Source organism: Haliotis rufescens, unplaced genomic scaffold (assembly GCF_023055435.1).
Source record: "Haliotis rufescens isolate VD_foot unplaced genomic scaffold, xgHalRufe1.0.p SCAF_10, whole genome shotgun sequence".
Classification (NCBI taxonomy): Eukaryota; Metazoa; Mollusca; class Gastropoda; order Lepetellida; family Haliotidae; genus Haliotis; species Haliotis rufescens.
Genome location: NW_025963780.1, coordinates 43,033,121 through 43,055,584, shown reverse-complemented (window position 1 = coordinate 43,055,584; position 22,464 = coordinate 43,033,121). Strand labels below are relative to the sequence as shown.

Sequence of the window (22,464 nt, the reverse complement as noted above, 5' to 3'; positions counted from 1 at the left end):
GTTTAACGCCGCACTCAGCAGTATTGCAGGTATATGACGGCGGTCTGTTAATAATCGAGTCTTGATCAGACTATCCAGTGATTGACATCATTGGCATCTTTCCTCGCAATTGTGATACGATGACATGCATCAACAAGTCCGCGAGCCTGACCACCCGATCCGTTAGTTGCCGTGTGGACAATGTAGAGTCGCTTTTTACGACAAACAAGGCTTGCTGAAGACTTGTGGTTTTCAAAGCTGGGGGACGTGATCCGAGCATTTGTCTAAAACGGGAGCTCGAAATCAGTATGAAACATATGCTGGTATACTCATCTCTATCAATTGTGCAAGCATATCATGTCTGTTCTTGAATGACCAAATACACTGGTATATATTATCTCATTTTCTCTGAAACTAAGGGGGCAGTCGGGTAATGTGCACTAATTAAAGCCATGTTCATCAAACGGGTGCTTCTTATTGTAAAGGGGGTGGTGGGGTAGCCTAGTGGTTAAAGCGTTCGCTCGTCACGCCGAAGACCCGGGTTCGATTCCTGGCATAGGTACAATGTGTGAAGCCCATTTCTTGTGTCCTCCGCCGTGATATTGCTGGAATATTGGAAAAGGCGGGGTAAAACCATACTCACTCACTCACTCTGAAACTAAGCTCGATGTTGAGGCATGGTGAGATGAAATGTGGTTTAATGCCGCGTCCAAGATTGTTGCACTTATATAATGATGTGCATGTACGTGTGTGTGTGGCTGCTTTTACTAGTCCGGACTGATGCCGATTTATAGTGCTAGCTCACCAAGATACCATGCCGCAGTTTAACATGAATATCCCACTCAGACACAGTATACTGACTCCGAGTCCTTGTTTTAGACCCGAAATGGCGAGCTCTCCAGGCGGACGCTCTCCCACTAGACAACGGAGGCAGCCCTAGGCTCGACGGGCTAACCCAGTACGGCATTGCCTAAAAGTCGGGCCGGGCCAAGACGGGCTAAAGTGTTACTGGCTAGTTACTTCATTATCGGCGATCATACCTACATATAATTGATGCAACATACACACATGACATTAATGATCAATCACCAAACAAATACGTGCACCATAAATAAGTAATTCGGAGTAAATCGCTTGACAACCAGAAAGTGGAGCAGTCTGTCAGAAGTGTGCGGTCAAAATCAACTTTAAACACACAGATGTATCTTCAAATGTGTTTAAATCTATAGATTAGTATTATATCTACCTAAATACCACTTTATTATGTCACGGTACATCGTATTTAAAGAAAACAAGGTGCTGAAAGTGAAGCATTTTTGCTGTATTTTCTTAAGAAATTCTATGTCAGAAGTGTTCGCGTATTTTTGTGCTCAAGTCACTTGGACATTGTTTAGCTTCATAAACTGTTCATAAGAAACATGTCAGACAGCTTTGACATCATTGATGACTTAGTCTTATGAGATGTGTAAACCTTAGGGGAAATGAGCTCAAGTAAATACAGAAACAGAGGGTCTAAAATTGCCCCAGTGTTAGGCCCAAAGTCTATCTAGGATTTAAATTGCGATTAAGGAAGTAGAGGCCAGAGATGGAACAAGATAACAAATCTTAACAAAACCTACGTGCCAACAAGTGCTAGTTCGTTCGTATCCGTAATCCGTCACAAACTGTGATGAACGCATAGTGTGTTCGATGAAGGAAATACAGCCCTTCAGATCCTTGTTTACTGAATACACCTTGACCTATGTTCAGTGATATAATTTATAAGATATTGAAGCTACATGGCCGCCCATAGTTTCTTGGAAATGTCCTGGCTACACTTCATGGTTTCGTGCTCAACAAATATATATGATTGTATATGATGTCTCATCTTGATGTACTTTAATAATGCAATTCGACAAAGAAGATGTACAGATGCCTCGACAGCATTTTTGGCAGTCAACTACAAGTACAGGTAAACATGGCTATTAATGCTCATGTGTGTCAGGTTTCCCCAACCTCGCCGTCGCATCTGTACACAAAACAAGTGCATAGTCCAAACGAGGCTACATATGCATTTCTTTAGCCGTTTCAATAATGCAGTGCGCTGTCACATCATGCTGCGTAGGTCTGTACAGCACAATGTTATTAGTAATTGGTCGATCCTTCATAAATCATATTTTGCCATTTATTTCACATATGCCTCGGTAGAATTGAGGTAGGGGAAGGACTTCTGGTTAGATAACAAGGTATTCAGATATCCAGAAACTCGTTTATCCGGACAACATTTTAGAAAAAGCAATTGTCCGGATAAGCGAGGTTCGACTGTATAGCGCGTGATACATGACAAAACAGATGTGTTAGGACCTGATTCGCACTTGCTGAAGGTATTACCAATGGACCCTGATCATAATACATTGTTGCTTATTATTATTATTATTAAACATATTGTATTGTCCAAAAAGACAAAGGGATTGGGCACAAGTGCAGCACTTATTACCGCCTTCTCCTTATATACAGTTATACATAATATTGCATAATGAAAATTAACAATTTACAGTTGAAGCATCACATTGTGGAAACAGTGCGCAATATAAATTTATATACAGTGCTGATATGAAGGATATGTACAATGTGCTGGAAAGTGAAGACAGTGTACATCTCATACATATGCTAATATTATACATGTTAGTGTTGTATATAGATTTAACAATATTAATGATTAACAGTTTGGAAACAATAATGTGCTAGCTACTGAATCTGTCAGTCGTTTCTATAAATTTGTGTACAGACAAGAATATTTTTGTATTCAGGAAAACATCTAAGTTTGGTTCACAAAAAAAGAATACTATTTAGAGTTTTTTGTCCTCCAAGATTATCGATAGCTGTCAGTAATGTCTCCCTAATATCATCATATAAGGTACATTGGAAGAAGAAATGGAATGAATTTTCACAAGGAGCTTCGCATTTACAGGAAATAGTATCAGATAATTAACACGAAACAGGTTGGAATTTAGTGTGCTACAATTGTGTCTCAATCTAGTGTGCAATATGTTTGTAGATCTCTCACCGCAATTATAGTGCATAGGTGGTGATGTAGGCTGCTCAGATGCGACAGCTTTAAAATAAGATATTGACGGACTATCCCTGATTCCTGATGATAGATTATTCCATTGGCCTAATGTATCTATAATATAAGACCTTTTAAACGTAGATGTCCGTGCAAATGGAACTACAAAATCATGGCGGTTTCTGAGATTATAACTGACCTTCTGTGACACAGCTGGTGGTATAAGATCAGTTACATATGAAGGACATGGCTTATTTATTATTTTATACATAGTTACAAGTTTTTTGACGTTTCTTCTATACGCTTAGATATATGTATCCACGTCACACACACCTAGAACAAGTACACTTATTTGAATATTACTAATATTACATGAATGTTACTGAGCAGTCAGTTAGAGTTTATATCTTTGCGCTTAATCAGCAACATTAAGCCTTTCACGTATATTACAACTTTGTAAGTTAACTTTCCTTTCCAGAAATACCATAGCATGGTGACAGAGATGAACTTCTACCCCAAGAAATGTGTCATTGACTAAAATCTGCTTTGTTAATTTGATTTCAAGTGATAGCCTTCACCTGGAAGGAATTTATATTTGTATTATTTCAATTTTTCTTTTCATATATATCCCTATGAATTTTGGGTTTTGAAATAGCATGTCGCAGAAATAACTCCTGTTGGACCCTTAGACTTGCAAGAATACTCTAATCATTGGCCGAAACATGCCCCAATAAAATATCATCTAAAGACCAACCTTTAGAAGTGAATTCCAAAGTCCACAAATCAAACACCACAATTAGTCCAAATTGTGAATTCCAAAATGTCCAATATACGTGATACGTGCGTTCGACAGTAACATCAAATGTGATCTATACTGTAGTAAAAACTAAACCCTTTAAACTGGAGACAGTAAGCTAGAAAGTTAAACACAAAGGGGCTGTGAGGGGCGCACTTGGGCAGGCTATTGTGTGATAGTGCACTAGGTGATTGAGGCTGCGGCAAAGTACTCATGCAGTAAGCTGAAACAGAGAATTAGGAGAGCTGAAGTGTGAAGTATATAATGTTTAAAACATACTTGACTGAACATTTAATTCAGTAAATATCTAAACTAATAAAACTCTGAAAATATATACAATTATCTGATCCTGTCACACAAAGTTGCTAGATATATAGAGAACTTTAATTTATTGCCTCTTTTAACCATCACGACCATAATACTGAGTGGTCCAAGTCAGGTTCAGGAGAAGTGTGTTTTCACAGAACGAGCTGCTCGGAGATGCAGCACGTATTCTCGCGGTATGGCACATTACAACTTTCTCAGATAATCCTGTTTTCCTAAACACACTCATAGATAATAGAAGCATTAAGCAGGGTTGAGGGAGAGGTTTATCCTGAAATGCAAAGTGTCTCACCTTACCTTCTCCAAGTGTTACCCTGTGAGTATGATCCTTGAAAAAACCCACGACGGATTAGGTAAAAGCAAGGGATTTTCCGACCAGACGCATACCATGAAAAAAGGGCTTCACTATAAAGAGTATACTTCACTCCAACACATTTGGTGACATTTTCTTGAGAAGATACAGTGAAAGTGCTCGACTTTAACAGGCCAGTTTTCTTTGAGTTATCGTGCAACATTATTAAGTGTTATATAGGTAGATATAATACTAGTCATGTTGAGAATGTAGAGGAAAAAGGGCTTCACTTTGAACTCATGGTTTCTTTAAATGCGATAAACTGTGACATTATAAAGTGGTACATAGGTAGATATAACACTAATCTATGGATGTAAACACATTTGAAGATAGATCTGTGTGTTTAAAGTTGATTTTGACAGCCCTGGCCAAGTCGGACCCAACACTTCTGACATAGATTTTCTTAAGAAAAAACAGTAAAAATGCTTCACTTTGAGCCCCTTTTTTTCTTTAAATACGATGTACCGTGATATTATAAAGTGGTATATAGGTAGATATAACACTAATCCAAAGATTTCAATACATATGAAGATACATCAGGTGTGTTTAAAATTGATTTTGACCGCCCGGGCCAAGTCGGATCCAACACAAGCCAAACTCTTCTGATAGAGACTATGCTGAGAATGTAAAGGGAAAAGGGCTTCACTTTGAGCCCCTCGTTTTCTTTAAATGCGATAAACTGTGACATTATTAAGTGGTAAATAGGTAGATATAACACTAATCCAAAGGTGTAAACACATTTGAACTTACATCTGTGTGTTTAAAGTTGATTTTGACCGCCCGGGCCAAGTCGGACCCAACACAAGCAAAACACTTCTGATAGAGACTATGTTGAGAATGTAGAGGGAAAAGGGCTTCACTTTGAGCCCCTTGTTTTCTTTAATTACAGCGATCTGAGACACTATAAAGTGGTATTTAGGTGGACATAATACTAATCTATAGATGTGAATCCATTTGATGATACATCTGTGAGGTTTTAGTTGATTTTGACAGCCCGGGCCAAGTCGGACCGAACACTTCTGACATAGATTTTCTTAAGAAAATACAGTAAAAATACTTCACTTTGAGCACCTTGTTTTCTTTAAATACGATGTACCGTGACATTATAAAGTGGTATATAGGTAGATATAACACTAATCTATAGATGTCAACACATTTGAAGATACGTCTGTGTGTTTAAAGTTGATTTTGACCGCCCGGGCCAAGTCGGACCCAACACAAGCAAAACACTTCTGATAGAGACTATGTTGAGAATGTAGAGGGAAAAGGGCTTCACTTTGAGCACCGTGTTTCCTACTGCAATATGAGACACTAAAGTGTTACATAGGTAGATATGATATTATAATTAGTCTATAGATGTAAAGTATGTGTTGTAATTTTAGAAGCGCTTTGACAGTTATTAACACATGTCGTGTCAGTCCTATTACACCTTTTGCGAATATCCACTTGCAGAAAACATCCTGTGTTGGTTTAACATGAATTAGTAAAGGTTAATTAGGTATGCCAAACACGTTAATTAATGAAAGAAGAGTAGTCAAAACACTGTCATTTCGAATTCCTGCCCAGGACATCACACCCCTGCACGCTAAGGTCGGTGAGAAACTTTCTCATCAAAGTAAAGACACAGTCAAGACACTGACTTTTCGGTATGAACTCTCGGTATGTAGCTATAATTATCAGTTTATTACATTGCTGAAGATACATTTTGATTCCAACTCAATTAAATGAGCAAAACTATCCGTTTCTGGACATTTGAGATCTGCCTACATATGCATGTTTCGTTTTATTATTCTGCAATCCATTTTTAGTATTACCCGCTGGCCCGGCCCGGCCCGACTTTTCTTGGCCCGACTTTTAGGCAATCCCACCCAGTACACTGAATGGGATGCGGGTTTTCAGTCTCTGTAGTTGGTTTCCAAGGACAAATGCATCGCGAGTCATGTGACAGCATCAAACAGTTTCCCCACTTATGCCGATATATTCTTTCTACGCAATGACAAATAACATTCCACCTGTTGTCATGAGCCCGGTTCTTTTTCTCCTCTCACACGTGTTGCCCACCATGCTGTTTAAAGACTCAACCCCTAGCTTAATTTAAAATAAATAAAATACAGTCATTAAAAGAAAATATAAAACAAACATTTAATATTATGTACAAACAATAGTAAATACTAGCGACAGAACCGTTTCTATATTCATAAAAGCAGATTCGATTGTGCGATTCCGACTATATCATGAGCATGTGTTCATGAATCACTATCAATCGTGATCATACGAGGTGTTCATAAAAAAGGTGAGCGTATCCTGCCCCACCGGTGACACCTGTCACAAACACATGCAAAAGCATGTCAATTTTAATGCGTCTTATTCCTTTCAACAAATGAATGACCTCTACATTATTATTACCCCGATCCTTGGACCAGAGTGCACTCCAATGCTTTCTCAGCTCATATATGTGGAGCGAATGTACAATGAGGGAATACATGTATGTTACAATGGATAAGTAAATTGTGTTATTATCAATTTTCAATATAAACTGGGCGGCAAAAGAAAGTATAGGTCGAGTTCCATGATCGATAAAATAGTAACGAGAAGAGGTTTTGTTGTGAATTATAATAAAATCTAGGGAGGGGTAACAAATGATTGATCAACCACAGTTTGAATGAAATTGTGCAATCACAGGTAATGTAAGCTCAAGGTAAACTATGGTGGGGTAAGAAATTTCATTTTCAAAAGTTGTCTGAAATGTCACCAAACAATTGTCAGACACACTACAAGTTCATTGTCGACACAGTTGCCTTCAATAGCGTGTATGACCTCCAGCTGCCTCAATGCATGCTGTGATACGCCGCCTCATCGATGACGTCAGTCTTCTGATGACGTGGACTGGAATCCGTTGCCACTCGTCTCTCAGGGCCTGCTGCATTTCTTGTCTGTTGACGGCCCCACAGATGATCAATAGGATTCATATCGGGTGAGTGGGCAGGCCAGGGCAAAACGTCAACGTTCTGCTGGTTTAGAAAGTTCCGAGTCAGCCATGCAGTATGGGGCCTGGCATTGTCGTGTTGAAACAATGTCCCCTGCTGTTAGTTTTGTAAGGAAGCACAACTGGCTGCAACGCTTGGTCTCTGTACTGCACAGCGTTCAGGTTTCCCTGTATAATCACCAAATCAGTCTTCCGATCTCCACAAATACCACCCCACACCATGACACCTCCCCCGCCGAATGGATGGACCTCTCGAATACACGCCGGAGCCAAACGTTCCCCTCTGCGTCTATAAACTCGTTCTCTACCGTCATTTCGAAACAAGTTATACCGACTTTCATCTGTAAACAGCACTCGACGCCAATTTCTCACTTGCCAGCGTCGAACCTGACTCGCCCATAGCAGTCTCAGGCGTCGATGTTGAGCAGTCAGTACCATTCCTCGGAAAGGACGATACGCTCGGATTCCAGCAACACGAAGTCATCGTAGTACTGTACGGTGGCTAATGGGATGTCCCAACGCTGTTGCTGCCGTCGCCGTTACGAATCTGTTTCGCAGGTGAATGAGCCGTATCTGACCGTCTTCCATTGGTGTCACTCGGGGACGTCCGGTTCTAGGCCTGTCCTGTGTCCTCCCTGTCTGCCTGTACCGTTGAATCAGCCTGGCTACTGTCAATAGTGTACAACCAAACCTTCTGGCAATTTGGGCTTGTGTTGCCCCCGTTTCGGCCATACCGGTGACTCTCTCTCTCTCTGCTCCTGTGGCATTTCTTTTGTGTGCTTTCATCACGTGTGGTTATACCCTGCAGGCGAATGCATTTATACAGCTAACATGCACGTGCAGTTTATGCCATAGGCGGGAAACCTGTTTCACCATTTTTTTTTCACCGCACGAGCGCCGTCAAAGGTGGCGCGTTCGGGTTAGGTGTTTTTTTGGTACCTGTTCCTGGGCAGTCATATTCCCAATACCCATTTTCCACTAGTTATTGCTGTTTTTTGGAAAACTACAAATTGCCAACCTTAGTTTAGATACACAAGGTCTCATTAGTAGCGCTGAATTTCTTCCTTTTTATGAAAATAGCCGCCTAACGTCTGTGGTTTGACAATATTACATCAGTTTAACGCTCGCGATCACTGCCAATTCGCGCATCTGTTACATTGTAATTTAAATTTATAATTTATTGTGTATAGTTTTAGTGATTATACGTCCGGGTTGACGTGGCAACATGTGGTTAGCAATATCTTTCCGGTATCTTTATTGTGGTTAAGTAAACACAATATGCTTATAAACTCGAATCGTTGTGAGAGGAACATTTTTCACTTGAAAGTCAACATACGTCAGTCGGAACACTGAGAAACAGTGTTTAACCCATATCATACCCAGTAAGTCACAACTTGTCAGAACACAAACTGCATACGTTTGTCCTGCTGTGTCGTACCTTATATGTATTTTATACTCAGCCTTGATTGCTAAGTCTGTAGGGACGTCTTGGGACAGTCATGCAGATAAAGTCACCTTGGCTTTGCACATGAGTGCAATGTTAGATTGCGTAACTGTCGTGATTTGTTGGTTAGCCTCTCAACATGTACTGATAATCTTGAGATAGCTGCCATAGTGATACTATACATATCTTAACTGTACACGAGATAAGAGGTGAGGTATGCTTAACGAGTCGGTGCGGATCTGCCAGACATGAACATAGATTTATGTTAGTCTTAGTTTAGTCACCTGAGACAGCTGCGATATTGGGGCGACTCTCGAACATGCATGCAGGTTACGATCATGTGTGTGTGGGTGGAGTGGGGGTGGGAGGGTAGAGTGGTGGGTTGGAGTGGTGGGGGAGGGTGGTGACGTGGAGTGGGGGTTGGGTGGTGTGGTGTGGTGGTGTGGAGTGGTGGTGGTGTGGTGGGTTGGAGTGGTGGTGGTGGGGTGGAGTGGTGGTGGTGGGGTGGAGTGGTGGTGGTGGGATGGTGGTGTGGAGTGGGGGTTGGGTGGTGATGGGGTGGTGGTGGTGTGGAGTAGGGATTGGGTGGTGGTGTGGAGTGGGGGTTGGGTGGTGAGGTGGTGGTGGGGTGGTGGGTTGGAGTGGGGGATGGGTGGTGGTGGGGTGGAGTGGTGGTGTGGAGTGGGGATGGGGTGGTGGTGTGGAGTGATGGAGTGGTGGGTTGGGTGGTGAGGTGGTGGTGGGGTGGTGGTGGGGTGGAGTGGGGGTTGGGTGGTGGTGTGGAGTGATGGAGTGGGGGTTGGGTGGTGAGGTGGTGGTGGGGTGGTGGTGGGGTGGAGTGGGGGTTGGGTGGTGGTGTGGAGTGATGGAGTGGGGGTTGGGTGGTGAGGTGGTGGTGGGGTGGAGTGGTGGTGTGGAGTGGGGATGGGGTGGTGGTGTGGAGTGGGGGTTAGGTGGTGAGGTGGTTTGTGGAGAGGGGGTGAGGCAGTGGTGTGGAGGTGTGGTGATGGGGTGGAGTGGAGTGGAGTGGTTGAGTGGTGGTGGGTTGGTGAGGTGGCGGGGTGGGGTACTAATTACTTGTGGGGAAGATGCCTTCTTTGTGTAGGCGCCTGGAAAATGACACAGTTCTGTTTAAAAATATTTTTTTTTTATAAATTTGAACATTATTTAGGAACGGTCATGTATTACAGGATTACAAGGGGAGTTGTTTTATTGGGGGTGTGGGGTGTGTGTGTGTGTGTGTATGTGTGGGTTGGGGGTGGGGGGGGGGGGGGGGGGGTTGGGGGGGGGGGTGTACATAGATACACAAGGTCTCATTTGTAGCACTGAATTTCTTCCTTTTTATGAAAATAGCCTCCTTACGTTTGTGGTTTGACACGAAGCCATTCTTAATTTTCCAGATGATATTATAGTCAGCAAAAGCATCCATTACGACACCAGCCACTCAATATGACATCAGTTGTAACGCTAGCGATCACTGTTGCCATGACGTTCATCTGTTACGTGCCAAACGCTACTGCGCTTGGACAGCTGCGGGTGCGGAAGTTTGAAGTAAAAAACCAGTGTATTCTTCCCGGCATATGTCGGGTAAAGGGACAAACCCCAGAAAGTTTTGAATACAAACAACCGGATACCTTCCTAAAACAGCTTAACGGCTCAGCACTGAACAATTCTGTAGTCTCGGATATAGTACATGTCACGTGGTACAGTGGCCCGAAGACGCTGATGTTTCATCAGTTTGTGTCCCTGATGTCGATCCGTAAAGTCCTCAAACCAAAACGGCTGCTGTTCTGGTATGCCGTTAAGCCAGAGGGCTTGTACTGGGACCAGGCCGTGGAACGTCTCCCTGAACTCACCCCTGTCCACCGAGCCCTCCCGACCAGCATCCTGGGACGTCCCGTCAACGCCTCTGACAAACAAGCTGACATCGCCAGACTCGAGGCCGTCATGGAATACGGCGGCATCTACATTGACCTCGACGTCATCGTTGTCAAGCCGTTCAAACCATTGTTCAAGTGAGTTGTCAAGTTCTTGGGACATTTGCCCGGCCACAAATACCAGTATAAAATGTTTTTGATTAACCAGTTTTACTCCATCTAAACATTACCACAGGCCGACTAATTACATTCCCATATGCCAGCATGTGGGTTATGTTTACCCTTTAGGCGAACAGCCGGTGCCATCGAACAGATATGCTAATGCTCTTGTCCGCGTGAACAATAAATAGTGATATAGAACTTGATAAATGATAACGCTATCTCACTTATACAGGACTACAATATTGCTATCCCAGGGAAAATTAATATTTTTCTGTTCATTCATTAGCGTCTGTTGCGAACCCTTTTCGCGAGCACCTGGTGATTTCGCTGATTTTCAATGATCCATTCATAACTGATTTGCCCTTTGCCCCATGGAGGCGAATAATCGAGAATCGTTTTCATATGGCGTTGACAGTTTATGTTCCATACTAAGTAAATGCGAATCCTTAAATGACAGGGGCGATCGGGTAGACTAGTGGTTAAAGCGTTCGCTCGTCACGCCGAAGACCCGGGTTCGATTCCCGACATGGGTACAATGTGTGAAGCCCATTTCTTGTGTCCCCCGCCGTGATATTGCTGGAATATTGCTAAAAGCGGCGTAAAACCATACTTACTCACTTACTACTACTTAAATGACATATCTACTGTAACACTTCCAGGTACAACGTAACAATGGGATACGAAGCACCCGGCACGTTTAGCACAGGCATCATAGTCGCTAAACCCTGGGCCGAATTTCTCAAACTTTGGTACAGACAATGTGCAGAAGACGGGAAAAGGGACGTGAAGGTGCCTCTCAACCAGCCCGAGACTCTTCTTCATATTGAAGCCACCTCAATGACTCTACCGAACACTGATACCGCCATGTATGGCTCGAAACCTTTTGACTGGGAGACGTCCAACTATGTTGTCCCAACCTGGATTAAAACATCGAGGCAAAGCCTTGGGACTACACTTAATGCCGGGGAAATTCGGATGTGGAAGTGCGTTGCTGGGGAGGTCTTTAGGTACATCTATTTCGGAGACAAGAAACTTATCCAGCCTGTGTACTAATGTGGCTGAATCTTGCCGAGGGTGCTGCACGGTTCTTCTGATGAGACTGTGGTCATGTGAACGGATGTGGGCCAAGTCTATACCACAGCTGTGTTCATGTTTAGAGGTCCCAGTGTCATCAGAGGACTATCCAAGTACTCTCCTAGTTTAGAGGTCCCACAAGCTACAAAGTAATCCGGGAGATTATGTTCCTGTATAGAAGTCCCACAGTCTACATAGTAACACATCCAACCTCGGTGGGGTAGCCTAGTGGTTAAAGCGTTCGCTCGTCACGCCGAAGGCCCGGGTTCGTTTCCTCAGCTGGGTACAATGTGTGAAGCCCATTTCTGTTGTCCTCCGCCATGATATTGCTGGAATATTGCTAAAAGCGGCGTAAAATTACTCACCCACTCACTCACTCCAAGCTATACCACCAAGTTGTAACTTAGTTGAGTAAAGTATAACACTATATTTCACAACCAAATGAAATATACTGAGCCTTGACAAAATAACAAATTTTGTGAAAGAATTTGAAAGTGTGAAATAAATTTGTCTTTTTCAATCGATGAAGTTATGTTTGCTTATATACGTGTTATGGGATGTTTGTGAGTTTAAAGAAATGAACCATTTCCTTTACACCCAATATCTGTTCCGGCAGGTATGGGAGGCACGGGTCGCCCAGTCGTTTAAGGAGCCGCGATTCGCTGTGCAGAGTTGCGTCCCTAAGGCACGCCAGAAACCTATGATTGTGGGTTCGAATCCCGGTTCGCCCCGATTATGTTTCTCGGTTATGTCAGCACCATACCCGTGCTGGTGGGATTCACCGAAGTGGTAAACGTCTGAGACCTACATCACTTCGGGCTTTCCTCCCACATTAAGCTGACACTCCGTGATATAGCTGGAATACTGTTAAAAGCGGCGTTAAAACCAACTCACTCACGCACTCCGGCAGGTATGGAGACTGAATAATCTCTGGCGTTGATGTTAAATACTTGATGATGTTTAAAGTAATGTGAAATCAGCTGATAATCTTCCCACGTGATTAGCCCGCTATGGGTTGTCCGTGACCTAGATGTCGCTCTATGATAGATCGAGTCATGGCAACAGTGTAACAACGTTTGATTTTGTGTTTTGTTGTTAGCGTTCCACTATCTTGAAGTGTTATCATTTCCGCTGGCCTGTTAATGGAATTATAAGGAGAAAATGAGTATACGAGCATACTGACCTGATCACGTGTCATTTCTATATTTGTGGTTTTAACATTTCTTAGTGAATGTGCAATCTACGTGGACAGCTTTATGCCTGAATCAATATTGAGTAAAGTCTATGTTTACATCCGGATTAAATTGTTCTTCAGCAACCCATGATTGTCGTAAGAGGCGACTAACGGGATCGGGTGTTTAGCCTCGTTGACTTTGATTTCTTCATGTCATCGTTTCCCCAAAGCGTGGATCGATGCTCATGATATCAAACACTGGAATGTCTGGTCCAGAGTCGATTATTTACAGACCGCCGTCATATATCTGGGATATTGCTTACTGCGGTGTTAAACAACAAGCAAACAAATCTTCTCATTATGTCATTGTATTTAACTTCAATTTCATCTTCTTTTTTAAATTTTGGCGTTTCCCCTTTTTTAAATCCCTTATTTGTTTAATTTTGTGTCTTGTCAAAAGTCAGACTTAAAACCGTTCTGTAAAATTGTAACTCTTTGATGGAATAAAAGATTAGACAATATCCATAAGTTTATGAATAATCCATTGTGCCGTTTACACTGAACTAAGGAGAAAGAATAGAATAACTGTCTTTCGTACTCTTCTCAGAGGTATGAGGGAACACATGTAGTCAAGTGGTACCAAGCTCTGCAGTCCACTTAGAAAAATTGCGTCCTTTTGAGGTGCCATTATCTGTTGGTTGTGGGTTCGAACGCAAGGTTCACGCCGTTTGTGATCCTAGGTTTCTAAGCACCAAACCCCCCGTCTACATCTGAAGTCAATTAAGGCCTTCCTCTATAATATAACTGACGTGTGACCCAGCTTCTGTCTGCTATTGATTTTCGAAACGATGAATGGCGCATATGCAGGTATGTTATCAGGTATGGGCTGTTTGGCCAGATCGATCAGCTTCATAGATCGTGTATGCGGCAATACCGCCATGCCAGATTAGACTCTACAAGTCCGTCAACCATCATTTTGGCACCCAGTTTTTCACAATTATTTTCCATTAAACACACTCACGCCACGTGAGTTGGTTATTATCGAATAATTATCAGCGACCTAACTTAAAATACCAGTTTTGTAATATTTCATTCCCACATAGGAGTTCATTCTTAATTGAAGTCATGTAATTTTGTGACTGCTAAAATAGGGGTCAGAACATATGATTTAACATCCCATAACAATGACACCATGTGAGTCAAACATGTTTATTCATGCATGACCCAAGGTCAAATCAATACCCGGCACGGTGAGGGAATGTCCCAAAGACATGTAAATGAATTAAAATGAAATATGACTTAAACTAAATTAGTATGTGAAAACTTAATATAATACGAGAATTATTGACACCTTCCCAGTAGCTGAAAGTCTGGATATTACATTCGATGAGCAGCCGTCGGAAAAACCGAGTTCACTGTCTGTGTCATCGTAGTATCTTAATTAATAACGATAGGTGGAATGACATCTCTCAAAACCCGCTTCTCCAAACTGTCAAGCTTTTTCTTCTTCTTGGGTTTTGGGATGCCCCCTTTTTGTTTGTCATTAGAGAGTTCAACTCTTATCAGGTTCGCACAAAAAGTCCTTTGAGATACATTAATTGCATGACATGTTTTCTTTAGGTGACAACGAAGAGAACAAAGGGCGTTTCTCTATTGATTCATACTTTAAAAAAACCCAGACATAAGGGTGACCTTGGGTCATGCATGCAGCAAGCATGTTTGACAGGGAAAGTGCCATTCTGAAGACACAACCGTCAGATATTTGCAGTCTCGTGATATGTATATTGTCAAAATGAAAATTACAAATACATTCCTTAGTTTGTTGGTACAATTTCGTACCAATGTTTGTACATTTTCATACTGCACAAACAAAGTCAGGAAAGTTAGTTCTGCTACACTGAAATAACATAGGCGTCTATTGTAAATGACATCGTTATACATACTTTTGGCTCCTGGGTTTATTATAATATCACAGGAGGAGTTGGGTTTAAGAAGCTAAATTACATACAAACACAAATGTATCGTTAATTTATGAATGCTAAATTAAGATTGTTAGAGTTTTTAAGACATGTTTTTTATTACTACATTCATGATGATTAGTTCATTTTACACAACAAATTTTATTTATTCTTCTGAATTTACACGATTCATCTTTCCAAGATATTGCATGTTTAAAAAACAAAAAGGAGGCGAAGGACGCCTTGTCGCTATGGATGTCTTGTTCACTCTTCCATCCCATGCGTCCAACGTCTCCAGTGATGCTTTGGCTAGAAACACGTCGCTTATGTGTTGAACATGGCCCAGCGAACAATTAAAATATAATGCATATATATCTATCTGTAAAAAAATGGTACATTAGCAAAGGTGACGTCATCAGTTTATGCGAGAAACAGGGCTACGTACATTTGACCTAGGTTGGGTGTGTTTCGTGATGATATTTTGAATTTTGTAGTAAGCTGAAAAATCTGAAAAAATTCACATGTTGACAAAATATTTGTCTGTCGGATAAACTCATTAAACGCTTGTGCATGTTTTATGTTGTATTGCCTCGTTGAAACTCTGACGATGTTACTGTACGTGTTGCTGACTAAATTCAATACTGTACAAAATCTCATAAAGGAATTGTACCATGTCTAGAAAAAGGTAGTATGAAGTGGGTTTGAATGCCATTCAACAACGCAAGGTCCATCTGAACCTGTTGATTGCAGTGTTCAGTGTAAATTGTCCTCGGGCAGGTATTCTATTGGACATTCATATTTAACAAAACAGCTGTTCAGTACTAATCACGTTTTGAAAGATCTCATTATTTCATGCTATAAATCAATATTCTGGGACCAGCTGATGACATATTATTCCACAAATGAGGTGTTATATAAAAAACTGAACCGAGGAAATGATGACATGGAGCTTGTAATTTTGTTTCAAGTCGGTCACTCAGTTGAAGGTCAGATTGAATTGATTCGCCCCATTGTTGTAACGTATATTCTTAATTCCGTACATATGTTTACATATTTTTTCACTTGTTGTTTGTTTGTTGTTTGACGCCGCACTCACCAATATTCAATCGGTCTGTAAATAATCGAGTGTTTCACTTGTAACGGTACTGTCGGGGATACTGATGTTATTCTGTAAACAATATACAGTAAACTACGTTTATGACAAACACGCATATAACCAACTGACGGATATAACGAAATGTGTTTTGATCCCGCCCATTTGCTGTATATTAGCTGTATATATGCTTATGACGAACAACGGTTATAACGATCTTAAGTTAGTGGTCCCTTTGAGTTCGTTATAACTGTAGTTAACTGTATATAGTCTACCAGGAAATGAATTTAAAGAATGTTTCAACGTTTCATTTTCCCTCTATGGAAACACGAGGAAATAATATAAACCTTTGAAACGTACACCTTTGGTGATTTAATTTATTTTAATGTTTTATTTCCTTATATGGTAAGGGGTATCATACCGTACGTCTATCGTTACCATCACTCCCACGTGACCTATGACCTTGGAGGTTCGAGGATACCTCTTTCGATGCAGTTTCACATCATTATTCCGCGCTTAACATCTGTATAATGCCGGGCATGATTGGCCCATTCATCGAATAGGCCAGAGTTGCGTCCCTTGGCGTGCTGATAAACAATGATCGTGGGTTCGAATCCCCGATTTGCTCCGATTCGACGTTTATCAGCAACATATCCGTACTCGTCGGTTGCACCAAAGTGGTAAACGCGTAAAACCTGACAGAGTTTGATCATGGGTGCGAATATCATATTTACCCCGATTAGGATTCATTAAGTGTCAGCGCGAGTGCTTGTGGGTTTCACCAAATGGGTTTCACCAAAGTGGTAGTCGTCAAAGCGTCACTAATAATGTTCAAATATCCAATCAATAATTATTACTTATAACTTACATATAGACGAACCATTTGGTGTGGTCTCCATGATAAAATGCCATTAAAGTACCGAGTGATAAAATGCCATTAAAGTACCGAGTGAAAAAATGCCATTAAAGTACCGTGTGATAAAATGCCATTAAAGTACCGAGTGATAAAATGCCATTAAAGTACCGAGGGATAAAATGCCATTAAAGTACCGAGTGATAAAATGCCATTAAAGTACCTTGTTTCACCTGGTAAGATCCCGTATTTAAGGGACTAGTATAAATTATACCAGCATTGAAAAAATGAAAAAAGTGTGACGTTATTTCTAACTTCAGTCAGCTTTTGTATCATTTACATATTTGATGCCATATATCATGATGCGTTAGTTGTTTGCCTCACTGCTCGGTCGCGGCAACCGTGTAGATCATCGACCAGGCAAACAAGAGATTGATATTATGAGCAACGTCCCAGAGCCTTTGTCTTTATGGAACAAAATAGTTTTAGAAGGTCAATCCGATTACCTTAAATAATCTTCAATCAAATATGTATCAATATCTTGATTATCCGCCGAAACACAATCACATTGTGTACAATACCTTCTGACGAAGGGTGAAAATGATGCAGGCTTTATACCTCTTACCAATAATCAATCAATTTCATGGCTGGGGACACAAGCACTTGACCTGGCATTTTGTATCTAAGTGAAGATTCGGACCTGGGGCTTCGGAGTGACGAGCAGGTTTATACTTGACGGGATTGATTTATTCCTGCCACGTTCAGGGAAGCCTACCCAGGTGGGAGTTCATACTACCCGGAATCAATAAGTATGTTTCAGACTGTTGAAAAAAACAAGTACATTGTTGCAAGTCGTTTTTAGAAATTTTTTTTATTTTGGCTCATACTTCGAATATTTGATTATTTAGTCTCAAATTAAATCCCAGCACCCACACACATCCCCCACCCCCCACCTCCCACCCCGATCACCCACCCCCACCGCCACACAACCCCCACCCACATCCTCCAGAAAATCACATCGGTCGGTCCGTGGTGTTCAGATACAGGCTAAATGTTAAGCACATAATACATGTTTATCAAGGACACATCTCACCTATATTAACTACAGAGAAGCACAACCCTCATACGGCAGCTTTATTGGTGACAATATGAAGAACAAACACTACTTAACGACAGAGTCCCATAAACTAAATCTGCAGTCAGTTGGAAACCGGCAAATGGTGACGTGCTTTCTAGCCGCCACAGGCCCACTTATCTTAACTGGCAAATGTAGATAGCTCGCATACTACCTGCGCAAACAGAACACCGAACCACCCTTGATTTATGACACATTATCAACATGCAATAAACATCAGCAACGAATTGTCGTGTCACGATTAAATTGAACCGAACCTAAGTTTGTTCACTCAAGGCAGCACAGCATGGCACACCATGTAGGTGGTTATCAGAAATCAATATACCAATATAAACGACAAATGACGTATAACTTAAACTTATTCATTCTTTGACAGCAAAATCTTGAAGGTTTCTGTGATATTATAGCATTTTTACTTTAAAAAAACTTATAATATTGAACATACGGTAAACTACGGTTATAACGAACTCAAAGGGACCTCTAAGTTTAGTTCGTAATAACCGTAATTCGTTATAAGCATACATACAGCATATATACAACCAATGGCCGGGACTAAAAAATAAGTTCGTTATATCGGCCAGTTCCTTATAAGCGTGTTCATAATAAACGTAGTTTATTGTACTTGGCTACAATGTGTGAAGCCCATTTCTGGTGTTCCCCGCCGTGATATTGCTGGAATATTGCTAAAAGCGGCGTAAAACCATACTCACTATTGTACTTGGCCTTTTTCCGGTATAATGGCAATAATTTCTTTCTTATATCTACAAGGTATTCACAAACAAGCAACCGTCGTCATATAGCTGGAATATTGCTGAGTGCGCCGTTAAACAACAAACAAACAAACAAGTAAATACTGATATTCGTCTCCAATATCAATAGATTGGCATAAGAAGCACTTTCTCTCCATCAGAGACATAATCATGCCCCCGACCTAGCTCAACTGGTAGTCAGTGGTTTGAAAGTCTGAATTGTAGGAAAGTGAAAATACATTTCTGGGGTAGATTTTATAATTATATCATGTTCAATGGTATCCTCGACCAACTTATATAATTTAACTTCAGATGAATATGACCCAAATTTCAATATGTTGATCTCCAAGACAATTTTATATTTTCAGTTTCAGGTAATTTTTTTCTATTGTATACTCAACAAAAAAAGTTCCCGTGACACCAATATTTTAGTGTATTTTTCAAACAAGTACAGTTTGGTTTTCAATATTGTAGTACATGTATGGGATCAAGTCACAAAAACGCAACTGCTACAGAAAAGCATGCATTCCATGCAAAAGTTGACTTTCATGCAAGCCCCATGCATGTGCGTTAACGGGATTCCATATGCATTGTTTCGCATCGTGCTGACAAAAACCACTCAGAAAAACAATAAAATTACGCAATTATTCAACATTACGAAGTGCCACGCCTTTCCGAAAATAATCGTCTGCGAGCCATTGGTATGCTTGAAGTAGGATCGAGTCAATGTGATGTTGCAAGACAATTTAACGTCTACAGAAACACCATTTTGTGTTTATGGCAACGTTGGCAACAGACGAATGCAGACCATCCTCAGAGTGGCAGACCACGCGTAACCAATAATCGACAAGACAACTGGATTCGAACAACACACCTACGCAATCGATTCCAGCCAGCAAAAGTGACTGCAGGAAGCATCCCTGGCCTTCGACGAATATCTTCACAAACCGTACGTCGTCGGCTCAGATGTGCAGGGATTGTCGCCTGAAGACCCGCCAGGCGTCCCATTTTGACAGGAAACCACCGTCAAGCACGTCTACACTGGTGCAGATAGCGTCTACGTTGGACGGCCATGCAGTGGGGACAAGTTCTATTCACTAAGGCGTTGTTCTACCGTTTTTGCGTCGTCATGGCCCAGGCATTACCTTTCAACATGACAACGCCCGGCTTCATATTGCTCGACTTGTTCAGGATTCTCTTCAACAAAACAGATCCGCGCCTCCGGCGTCAACCATGTGTTCCACAGACAATCCAGGAACTTCGAAACATGCTCCAGCAGATATGGACAGATATCCCACAGGACTTTGTGCGACGCCTGGTCAATTCCATGAGACGAAGATGTGTTGCTTGCATCGCAACCAGAGGTGGACACACATGCTATTGATTTGTAAATTGACATTTTGGCATGTTTATGATTTTTTATGAAATCACACATTTTCTGAAGTCAGTATGGCAAATTAAACCATTTGAACACTTGCAGGAGTCTTTTATCTGTTGCAAACCGAGATTGTTACAGATTTGGTTAAAAAAACCATAACTTTGCATTAAATCTTATTCAATGTCACAGGAACGTTTTTTGTTCGGTATATGAAAAGTCCAAATGTAATTATAACCTGTCTGGAAGAGAATATTTTGAATACAATTGAGCCACTTATTTTCGGGTTTATCGTTAATATTTCTTTTACAAAATAACCTAGTAGAGCTTTGTGTATGAGATGAAAGTTCTGTTGGTTTTCGATTTAAGAGTTTTGCCCATTTGGTGATCATTTAAGAGTACACATCAATATATAATTGGGGTTTCTTCCACTTTCCCCATACTGCACATATAAGTTTCTTATGAAAGTCAGGTAGCATTTTCAATAATGAGTTTTCAAAGCCCCGAATTTCTTTAACCGAATGTTAAAATATGAGTTATAATGACATCAAATAGCTTCAGTTGGGAAATTATAGACAAGTTGTGCAAAGGCTACATATTTTGCAAGGCTTTTTGGCTCGGTGAAAAGGGTTAACTTGTGGTCCCTCTTTCAAAGGCACGGACTAAGTAGCAGAATTGGAAAGTTATTGTGAAAGTATGTGTTCGGAACAATGGCGCTATCTCGGATAATTTTATAAGTAACATGGGTGTCCGACAAGGATGTATACTAAGCCCCGTTCTATTTTCCTTTTTCACAAATGAATAAGCATATCAAATCAAAACAAATAATCCGAAACTATTAAATTATTTTTGCTTCTTTTCGCTGATGATATAGTCATGTTCTCGAATACAATACCCGGCTTGTAAAAGCAAATACATGTATTAGAAAGTTATTGTGACGGGTCGAAACTTACTGCAGGTCAAGTTATTAAATAAGCCATTAACAAGATACCTTCGAAACTATGAGGAATGTATCTATGTCCCTTAATCATGCTATGAAAGTAAGAAAATGCGTGAATTTGTAACACGCCCCAGACAATGTACTATTGGCCTTTGGCCTCATCAGTACCATGAATAAAGACTGACTGACAAGTTGTAGGATCCAGCTTTTGAGGCTTTTTTCAAATAGTGACCGTTTTAGAGAAGTAAAAGAACACTTTATGGAACATTACTACAAGATGTTTATACTCTTCAACTTTCTGAAGATTGTTGTTTTGCAGGATAAAAATGTTTTCATATTCTTCCAAAGTGCTATTGAATATTCCATCTATCACAATGTTCGCTGAATTATCCAATTATTTCTGTGATTTCCGACTTGCAGAACCTAATAACACAGTTTCATGAGCATGTAGCACGGCAAATACTTTTAAACTTTTAAAAACTGTCTTCATCAAAAGTAGCTCCACTACATTGATTAGCAAAAGACATTGTTCTAAATCATTGGGAAAAAATGAGAACAGGAGAGGGGATAATATCTCTCCTTGTCTTACTCCTTTAAGACAATTACATTATTCAGTTTGGCCACTTGCTTGATAGACATGATTTGATATCACAATACACTGATTGAATACGAATGAGACATTTACCAGTGATTCCATATTTTAGTAGTTTGCTTCGCAAACCTGTTCTCTGGACACAAACAAAGGCATTTTCAAAGTCAATATAAGCACAGAACAATTCCCCTTTTTGAAATTTCAATAGACGATACAATGTAAATATGCCATCACAATTTTAACCTTTTTTGAAACTATGTTTTTATTTCTGTGATTGACGAATATGAGTCTAAATATGCAGTTAGTCCATTTCTTATTATCACATTATACATTAAATTTATATACTGCACTTATCCAGACACTAGTATCTGCTCGAAAGTTATTTCTTCCCCGACCAGTGGATCCTGTTACCATTCTCAACTCACTGGGGCTAATACAACCCAAGCTGCCTATGGGCGCTCAAGGGTATTTGCATACATCGAGTAGCCATTCCCTGCTTGGTGAACAGAGGCATTTTGAAACTAAGTCACTTGCTCGGGATATGAACGTATTCCT

At 40.8% G+C, this 22,464-nt stretch overlaps 1 protein-coding gene across 3 annotated transcripts in view; it reads left to right on the top strand.

The window, feature by feature from the left end:
• The window catches only part of LOC124114694, a 46,021-nt gene that overhangs the window by 5,624 nt on the left and 17,933 nt on the right, over positions 1-22,464 (top strand). The window contains exons 2-3 of one of the 3 annotated variants that reach the window (XM_046475387.2): positions 10,328-10,942; positions 11,626-12,560. The exons of the other annotated variants lie outside the window; for them this stretch is intronic. Coding sequence (XP_046331343.1) covers positions 10,377-10,942; positions 11,626-12,019 — 960 coding nt within the window. The 5' untranslated portion in view covers positions 10,328-10,376 and the 3' untranslated portion in view covers positions 12,020-12,560. Of the gene's footprint in view, positions 1-10,327; positions 10,943-11,625; positions 12,561-22,464 lie in introns of those variants that run through there. 3 annotated transcript variants of the gene reach the window in all.